Source organism: Stegostoma tigrinum, chromosome 5 (assembly GCF_030684315.1).
Source record: "Stegostoma tigrinum isolate sSteTig4 chromosome 5, sSteTig4.hap1, whole genome shotgun sequence".
Taxonomy (NCBI): Eukaryota; Metazoa; Chordata; class Chondrichthyes; order Orectolobiformes; family Stegostomatidae; genus Stegostoma; species Stegostoma tigrinum.
This window is the reverse complement of record NC_081358.1, coordinates 13,434,432-13,444,471: the sequence shown is the minus strand read 5'-3', so window position 1 is coordinate 13,444,471 and position 10,040 is coordinate 13,434,432. Positions and strand designations below refer to the sequence as shown.

Genomic DNA, 10,040 nt, shown 5'->3' with positions numbered 1-10,040 from the left:
AGTCAAAGGTTAATGGGTGAGCAGGATTTGGAACAAATTAGGAAACAAGCAATAATTTTTTTTTGATATCAGAGATAATGGGAACTGCAGAAGCTGGAGAATCCAAGATAATAAAGTGTGAAACTGGATGAACACAGCAGGCCAAGCAGCATCTCAGGAGCACAAAAGCTGATGTTTTGGGCCTAGACCCTTCATCAGAGAGGGCTCATGTCACTGAGCAAACAGTGGAAAACCGTTACCCTGCCTCATTTTTCCTCTTTTCCATCTCAGGTTCTAGTGACGACACACGAAGAAGAAGAGAAGAAAGAAGCCTTCTCCCAGTTCTGTATCTAACAGACCTTCAAGCTCCAGTTTTACCAGCACCTCTAATAATAATGTCTCCCACACCTCACGGGTAGCACTGGTCTGCCTGCACCTTCAGTATTCATCTCAGATTGGGTTCAGGGAAAATCTGGCGAGCACATCACTGACATGGGCCCACAACCAGTGGAGGAAGCAACAGGCAAGGATAGTGTCATTTGGAAGACTGCTGGGGACCAGCCTCCTTCTGATCTCCATGTAGATGTTGTGCCTCTGTACTCAGCCAGAAATGACATGTAGGAGATGCATAGACAACCAGGGCAACATCAGAAGCAAGGGGAGATGGGAGTGTAGGTTGGAGAAGTTCATCAAAATTCTGCACACTGTCATGACTCTGGCATGTGAGTGCTTGGGCTGCTTCTGTTGGAACGGGTCAGCCGCTTTAGAGTTACAGGATTAGTGGTCAGGTCTGTCCTCCAACACTGTACCCATTGGTGCAGAGCATCAATACGTAAAAGGATAAAGAAGCATCTTGACCTCCTTTCAGTTAGCCCTGCTGCTCAAGGCATCAGGGAGATGCCATCAGACATGCAAAGCGAGGAGGAGGGCCAGCCAGATACCTTGGAGACTTCACCTCAGAAAAGTCATGCCCCTCCACCTTCCCTCTGCCAGTGATCCCGTCACCTCCAGGAGGTCAGACCATAGAGGGTGCTCCTGAACTGTGCAGGAGGCACGGCCCCCTAGGCTTGAAACTCATAAAGGACACCGATTAAAGTTATCACAGGCCAGAGGGTGTAGTAGACACAGGCAACATCCACATCTGCTGGGCATATTGAGGCCCCACTGAGATGTAGTGATAGACAACAAAAGAAGAATTTTTGAGAGGATACAGTGGCATAGGTATTCAATCAATGTAGTCGTTTCTTGTAGTTACCTTACTGCACTAGAAGATAACGTGGTTGGTTTCAGTAAAATGAGTGGTTCTTCTTCCCCCATCAGAATGCCACGACGGTATTCCTTCAAGAGGCTATTTATTGTACACTGACTATTATCTTCCCTTTTGTCATCAGAAGATCCTCCATTTCTTCACTTCTGAGTAAGTTCTGTATTTGTCATTTAATTTTGTCAAGACCACATTACACCATGATAATGTGGGAGACTCTTTCCAGGGAATATTGCAGTGCATTCCATGAGGGGTTCAAACATCAGAATCTCATGTTGAACAGGCCTATCATCTTCTCAATGATGGTCCTTGTGGGGGCATGTGGAGTGATGCACTTCTCCTTGGCCACAGTCTGAAGATTCCCCATAAGTGGCATCAGCCAGGTCTTCTGGGGTTAGCCCTTGTCTCTCAGGAGGCAGCTTTGTAATTGTCACAGGCTTGAAACACTTCCAGCACTATTAATGTTTAAAACGATCTACGATAATGAAGAGTTAGGTAATTTAGCCATTGAAGTCATAGAGTAACAGTCATAGAGTAATACAGCATGGAAACAGACCCTTCAGCCCAAATTGGTCCATGCTGACCATGGTGTCCACTCAGCTAGTTCAAAATGCCTGCATTTGCTTGATATCCCTCTAAATCCTTCCCATATAAATACATATCCAAATGTCTTCTAAATGTTGCTATTGTACCTGCCTTTACCACTTTCTGTGGCAGCCCATTCCAGATATGTACCATTCTCTGCGTGAAGAAGGTGCCCCTCAGGTCCTTCTTAAATCTTCCCCCTCTCACCTTAAACCTATGCCGTCTAGTTTTCAATTCCCCTTCCCTGGGATAAAGACTACATGCATTCATCCCGTCTATGCCGCTCATGATTTTATACACCTCAATGAGGTCACCCCTCATTCTCATACGTTCCAAGGAATAAAGTCCTATCCTGGCCAGCCTCTTCCTGTAACTCAGGCCTACTAATCCTGGTTACATCCTCATAAATCTACTTTGCACACTTTCCAGTTTAACTATCTTTCTGGAGAGACCACTGTCTCCATGACTCCCTTGTCCGCTCCACACTCCCCTACAGCCCCACCACACCCGGCACTTTACCCTGCAACTGCAGGAAGTGCTACACCTGCCCCCACACCTCCTCCCCCACCCCCATCCCAGGCCCTAAGAAGATTTTTCACACCAAGCAGATGTTCACCTGCACATCTGCCAATGTGGTATACTGTATCCACTGTACCCGGTGTGGCTTCCTCTACATTGGGGAAATCAAGCGGAGGCTTGGGGAGCACTTTGCAGAACACCTCCGCTCGGTTCGCAATAAACAACTGCACCTCCCAGCCGTGAACCATTTCAACTCCCCCTCCCATTCTTTAGATGACATGTCCATCATGGGCCTCCTGCAGTGCAATAATGATGCCACCTGAAGGTTGCAGAAACAGCAACTCATATTCCGCTTGGGAACCCTGCAGTCCAATTGTATCAATGTGAACTTCACAAACTTCAAAATCTCCCATCCCCCCACCGCATCCCAAAATCGGCCCAGTTCGTCTCCACCTCCCTAACCTGTTCTTCCTCTCACCTATCCCAACCTCCCACCTCAAACCACACCCCTACCTCCTACCTACTAGCCTCATCCAGCCCCCTTGACCTGTCTGTCCTCCTTGGGCTGACCTATCCCGTCCCTACCTCCCCGACCTACACTCACCTTTACTGGCTCCATGCCCGCCTCTTTGACTTGTCTGTCTCCTCTCCACCTATCTTCTCCTCTATCCATCTTCGATCCACCTACCCCTCTCTCCCTATTTATTTCAGAACCATCTCCCCATCCCCCTTTTCTGATGAAGGACTAGGCCCGAAACATCAGCCTTCCTGCTCCAATGATGCTGCTTGGCCTGCTGTGTTCATCCAGCTTCACACCTGTTGACCCTCTGGGTGTCCCTACACTCCAGCATTGCAACAGTTCAAGAAGGCAGCTCACCATAAAGGCACTTAGAGACTGTAAATAATGCCGGCCCAGCCAAGGATGTCCATATCCCATGAAAAGAATATTTTTTAAAAATGTCTTTGTGGTCGTACAGAACAGATAAAATCTTATTTGCTAGGAGTTAGCAAGAACTGCAGTTGCTGGAGTCAGATTCAATACAGTGAGGAACACAGCAGGCCAGGCAGCATCAAAGGAGTAGGAAAGTCAACGTTTCGGGTTTACACCTTTCATCACCCTACACCTACCCGCCTGTCCCACCTCACTGACCAACCTCCACCAACCCCCTGCGTGCACCCACCTATCACCAGCACACCCACCTTCACCCAGCCCCACACCTCCCCGTCCGTTTATTTATTTCCAGGCTCTCTCACCCCTACCGAGGTGTAATATGAGGTGACATTCCTCCAATTTGTGGGTGGCATCATTGTGACACTGGAGGAGGCCCAGGAAGGACAGGTCACCCAGGGAGTGGGAAGGGGAGTTAAAATGGTTGGCGACCAGAAGGTGTTGTTGATTATAGCATATGGAATGCAGGTGCTCCGCAAATCAGTGGGGTTGGTAGGGAGTGTTGAGCGGACGAGGGAGTTGCAGAGTGAGAGGTCCCTAACAAAGGCAGATTGGGATAGGAGTGCGGGAATTCGTTCACTTCCGCCACACCTGCTCCCAAGATGTAGCGTTTCAAGTCATGGACATCTCAGATATCCTCCTACTTCAAGGACTGCAACATTCATCCCTCTGGTGATTCATTATGCCCTCAACCGCATCTCTTCCACTTCTTGTGCTTCTGCCCTCAAACCCCCTCCCCGCCAACTAAAATAAAGGCAGACTGTCCCTTGTCCTCACATACCACCCCACCAACCTCTGTATCCAGTTCACCATCCTCTGCCACTTCCACCACCTGCAATCCAACCCCACCACCAAAGAGAACCCACTCACAGCTGGGACCTTTCCTTGCAAACACAGGAGGTGTGACACCTGCCCCTTCACCTCGCCTCTCACCTCTACCCAAGGGCCCAAACAATCATTCCAAATTCAAAAGGGATTCACTTGTGTGTCCATCAACCTGGTCTACTGTATCTGTTGGCTCTCGATGTGGTCTCCCCTTCATTGGTGAGACCAAGTGCAGATTCGGTGACTAATTTGCACAGCATCTGTGCTCTGCACACTATCATCAACAACACCTTCCAGTTGCTAACCATTTTAACCACCCTTCCCATTCCCTAGGTGACATGTCCATCTTGGGCCTACAATGACGCCACACACAAACTGGAGGAACAACACCTCATATTCTGTCTTGGGAGCCTACAGCCCGATGGCATAAACATAAAATTCACCAGTGTCAAAATCTCCCAACCCCCAGCCTCAACCCATGTCCAACCCTCCCTCTCATCCCTGCCTTCTTGACCTGACACAACCTGTCCATCTTCTCCAATAGAGATAATGGGAACTGCAGATGCTGGCGAATCCAAGATAACAAAGTGTGAAGCTGGATGAACACAGCAGGCCAAGCACATCTCAGGAGCACAAAAGCTGACGTTTCGGGCCTAGACCCTTCATCAGAGCTTTTCTTCCTGGGGCCTGGGATGGGGCTGAGGAAGGAGGTGCGGGGGCAAGTGTAGCACTTCCTGCGGTTGCAAGGGAAGGTGTCGGGTATGGAGGGGTTGGAGGGCAGTGTGGAGCGAACAAGGGAGTCACGGAGAGAGTGGTCTCTCTGGAAAGCAGACAATGGTGGGGATGGAAAAATGTCTTGGGTGGTGGGGTCGGATTATAGATGGCGGAAGTGTCGGAGGATGATGCATTGTATCCGGAGGTTGGTGGGGTGGTGTGTGAGAACGAGGGGGATCCTCTTTGGGCAGTTGTGGCGGGGGCGGGGTGTGAGGGATGTGTTGTGGGAAATGTGGGAGACGCGGTCAAGGGCATTCTCGACCTCTGTTGGGGTAAAGTTGCAGTCCTTGAAGAACTTGGACATCTGGGATGTGCGGGAGTGGAATGCCTCATCGTGGGAGCAGATGCGGCGGAGGCGGAGGAATTGGGAATAAGGGATGGAATTTTTGCAGGAGGGTGGGTGGGAGGCGGTGTATTCTAGGTAGCTGTGGGAGTCGGTGGGCTTGAAATGGGCATCATTTACAAGCTGTGATAATGGGAACTGCAGATGCTGGAGAATCCAAGATAATGAAATGTGAGGCTGGATGAACACAGCAGGCCCAGCAGCATCTCAGGAGCACAAAAGCTGACGTTTCGGGCCTAGACCCTTCATCAGAGAGCCCGGAACGTCAGCTTTTGTGCTCCTGAGATGCTGCTGGGCCTGCTGTGTTCATCCAGCCTCACATTTCATCATCATTTACAAGCTGGTTGCCTGAGATGGAGACTGAGAGCTCCAGGAAGGTGAGGGATGTGCTGGAGATGGCCCAGGTGAACTTGAGGTTGGGGTGGAAGGTGTTGGTGAAGTGGATGAACTGTTTGAGCTCCTCTGGGGAGCAAGAGGCGGCGCCGATAGAGTCATCAATGTAACGGAGGAAGAGGTGGGGTTTGGGGCCTGTGCAGGTGCGGAAGAGGGACTGTTCCACGGATGAAGGGTCTCGGCCCGAAACGTCAGCTTTTGTGCTCCTGAGATGCTGCTTGGCCTGCTGTGTTCATCCAGCCTCACACTTTGTCATCTTCTCCAATAACAAGCTGTGGAGCTGGAGGAACACAGCAGGCCAGGCAGCATCAGAGGAGCAGGAAAGCTAACGTTTTGGTTCAGGACCCTTCTTCGGAAGAAACGTCGATTCTCCTGCTCCTCTGATCCTGCTTGGCCTGCTGTGTTCATCCAGCTCCACACTTTGTTATCTCGGATTCTCCAGCATCTGCAGTTCCTATTATCTCTGATAGCATCAGTGTACAAGCTAATGAGGGAAGAACTTATTAAAAACCAGCCGAGTGGGGCTAAACGGCGAGCAATTGAAAGGATTTCTTTGATGTGTAAATGAAGTTAGGGAAATGAAGGGGGCGCATGTTGACAGCACAGCACAGGAGCGGATACTTTCCCCTCTGCATGCCTGCACTCTGCAAGCCTGGCTACAAATCCCGGGAACAAAAACTAAAGTTTTGTTGGAACCGAGGAAGGGTCACCGGACCCGAAACGTTAACTCTGCTTTCTCCTTCACAGATGCCGCCGGACCTGCTGAGCTTTTCCAAAAACAACTTCTGTTTTTGTGCCTGATTTACGGCATTTCTTTCGTTTTTTATGACAAATCCCGGGGGCTGCCTATAAATGAGCGACACCGGGGGAAGGGAGAGCCCGCGTCAGGCTTTCTCATCGACCCTGGAGCGGTTCGTGTCAACAGCAACATTGCTAATTATAACAAATAATCATAATAATAAAACCCAGCATTTCAACCGAGCCGTGCTTGCTATTGGAGCCCAGGAGCCGCGGGCCAGCCTGAAGCAGAGTTTAACATGTAACAGGGTTGGTGCAGAAAGGGCGGCTCTGTTTCTGAGTCTTGTTACTCATTAAATGTTGCACAAGCCCCTGGAATGACCAGTTCCCAGCAACAGCGGGTTAGGGCGGGGGGGAAATCACATTCCGGCCCCAGGTCTGTTCATTGTATTTGTTGGACTGGCGACTATCTCCCACCTCCGTCTGGATCTGCTAACTTTCCCTTTGGGGCTGTGGGGGGTGGGGACGAAGTGGACTTTTGTCTCGCTGTCCCTCTCTCAGAGCTTGCCATAGTAACGCTGACAAAGCGGCTTGCTGTAGCGGAACGGCCGGCCAACGCAGCGACCCCCAGTTCCAAACAAAACGCTGCCGACTCTCCCCAGCCCCGGGAGAGAGAGGGGAGAGAGGGATCCTCGGCAATGCTGCTCCGGCAAGCAGCAGCTTCACTTCCCCCCCCAGAGACAGACGGAGAGCAATCAGTTCAGAAAGTGCACTGTGTGAGCGCCTGCTGGGACGATGAGCACAGACAGCCAGTACGAGGACAGTGTGTCTAGCCTGTTGCTGGAGAACATCAAACACAGGCTGATCAGCGCCTTCAGGGCAACCTCTGCTCCGAGAGACCAGCCCAGCTCCTGGCCCCTCAGCACCAACCCTCGGGCTGACCAGGAACTCCGCAGAGCCAAGATCGACGGGGCTATCACTTGGCTCCGGACCGAACTGGTGAGGACACAAGCTCCAGTCTTTTCGGTGTTCACCCTCTTTCCCAAACTCCCAATTCCACCCCATTCCCTGTGGCCAGTCTCTGGATGCTCAGAGCAGGGCTGGACCCAACTACCCGTGGAACTGAGCCCCTCCTGCAGCTGTTTGGGGAGCAGAGCACCCCACCACCACCCCCCCCCCCCCCAGCCCCTCACCCCAACCCCAGCTCAGGGGTCACCTACCGCTGCATTCCCCATAAGGAACCCTGAATCCCCGCTTCCTCGAACTGTAGTGACCCTGGCTTGGGGTTGGTTTGAAGTAGTCACCTTTTCTGTAGGACAGGATGAATGTGTTCCCTGCCCATGGGTCATAGTGCCCACTTGTCCCCCACCCCCAATGGCCGTGCCCTGAGGACAGTCAACACTCCCACCTTCACCAGAGGGCCACCTTCCGTACCCAGTACTGGCATGCCAGATGCTTTTTTCAAACCAAATAATGACCACATTCCCATCCACCAACTCAGCCCCTTGCATCCCGCTCCCTGCCAGCTGTCTGAGACAAACCTTTGAGTGTGATAATTGGCCCTAACCTGAGCTTCGGACTACACTATGACCACCCTCTTGCAGCTGTTAGCATCTTCTACCTCAGCTCGCCTGCTGCTGAATCCTCATCCAGCTCTTGCCTCCATCCCTCGGCCTGACCATTCCAGTAAATCCCAAGTGACGCTACCACTGTGTATTCTCTCTGAATTTAAGTTCATGCCAAACTTCTGCAGCTGCACTCCCACTCAGGCACTTGCCTGTGCCTGCTTAAAACAGGCTTTTAAGATGTCTATCAGCCCATGACCTCTCTGGCTTTGAAAATCTGGAGCCCCAGCCCCACAGAGAAACTACTTCTCTCAGAGGGCTGTGAATCTGCAGAACTCACTGCCCCAGACTGCAGTGGAGGCGAATCAATCAACAGATTTAAGAAGGAAATGGATATGTTTCTGATGAGAAGCGGGATGTTGTGGGGTTTTTTTTTAAGCAAGATCCATGGGGAAGGGAAACATGGAGTGGGTTTAATGTGTAGTGCTTCCCCAAGCTTTTCAATAGCAATAGATCCGAATGGCGATATTAGCAGAAGAGTCAGTCTCACCTTTTTCAATTTGCCTTGCAGTTGGAGATGCGGTCCCAGGATCGGGAGCTTGCCAAAACCTTGTTGGAGTTAAACAAGGAAATCCAGAAGCTAAGGAGTGAACAGGAATTATGCAGAAACATGGGTAGCAGGTCTCCTTCAGAGTTTCAGGATCCTGAAGTTCAACCTTCCAGGCAACAGGATGTGGAAGGAGCTGCACAGTCCCGAGAAGAACAGAGGAGAAACTAATCGACTCTAGGGTTAATAGCCTGAGTTTGCAAAGTTTCACACTTAAAATAGCATGATGTATTGTCTAGGTCAAACAACAGCATTAGAAAAATTTAATAATGTGACTGATCTGAAGAAGGATCACTGGATCCAAAATGTGAACTCTGCTTTCTCTCTACAGTTCCTGCCAGATCTGCTAAGTAATTTCTGATTTTGTGTTTTCTTTGATTTACTCATCTGTGGGATGTGGGTGTCACTGGCTGGCCAGCATTTATTGTCTGTCCCTAGTTGCCCTTGAGAAAGTGGTGGTGAACTACCTTTTTGAACTGCTGCAGTCCTCCTGCTGTGGGTTAACCCACAATGCTATTAGGAAGGGAATACCAGGATTTTGACCTGGTGACAGTGAAGGAACAGCAGTATATTTCCAAATTAGGATGGAGAGTGGTTTGGAGGGGAACTTGAAGGTGACGGTGAGAGACAAAAAGAAACTGCAGATGCTGGAATCCAAGGCAAACAGGAGGCTGGAAGAACACAGCAGGCCGGGCAGCTTCCCCGAATGGGAAAGGGGTGTGCCTGGGGCATTGACTGCCCCTTTGCTCCAGATGCTGCCGAGCCTACTTCATTTTTCCAGCCTCCTGTTTGTCTGCCTTGAAGGTAGTGGTGTTCCCATTTATCTCCTGCCCTTGTCTTTCCAGGTGGAATAGTTGTGGGTTTGGAAGGTGCTGTCTGGGGATCTTTGGTGAATTTCTGGTGCATCTTGTAGATGGTACACACTGTTGCTACTGAGTATCGGTGGGTGGACGGAGTGGGTGCTTGTGGATTTTGTGCCGATCGAGTAGGCTGCTTTGCCCTGGATGGAGTCAAGCTTCTTGAGTGTTGTTGGGGCTGCACCCATCCAGGCAAGTGGGGAGTATTCCATCACACTCTTGACTTGTGGACAGGCTTTGGGGAGTCATGGGGTAACTTACTTGCCATGGTATTCCCAGCCTAGTTGATAATAATGTGATCACACTGTGCTTTATGAAAATACACTCCAGCATGTGGTAGCATTGTTGTAACTCGTAACAAAGTTTGTTTGAATAAAAGAACTTTAGTGCCTTATTTTCACTGTATTGTGTATGTACATATTCAGCATTGACAAAAAGGGACACGCAACAACTCAGTTACACACACTGCAAAGATTGGTTCCAACACTGATTTTCTTTCTGTCACTCCCACACTGTCCTTGTCACACAAGCTGGTGGGTCATGGATGCTTCAGGCTGGGGAGGCTGCAGGGAGCTTCCCTCACAAAATGGGGAATGTTAGTCTGAATGCTGGAGAAACTCAGCATGTCAGGCAGAATCTGTA

General features: G+C 50.3%; 1 protein-coding gene across 1 annotated transcript; it reads left to right on the top strand.

Moving 5' to 3' along the window:
• Positions 1 to 6,791: 6,791 nt before the first annotated feature.
• On the top strand, positions 6,792 to 9,792 carry si:ch211-153f2.3 (alanine and arginine-rich domain-containing protein). Its single transcript, XM_048529757.2, has 2 exons — positions 6,792 to 7,368; positions 8,506 to 9,792. Exons 1-2 carry the CDS (start codon positions 7,165 to 7,167, stop codon positions 8,710 to 8,712), a joined length of 411 nt encoding a protein of 136 aa, XP_048385714.1. The 5' UTR covers positions 6,792 to 7,164; the 3' UTR covers positions 8,713 to 9,792.
• Positions 9,793 to 10,040: the final 248 nt, after the last annotated feature.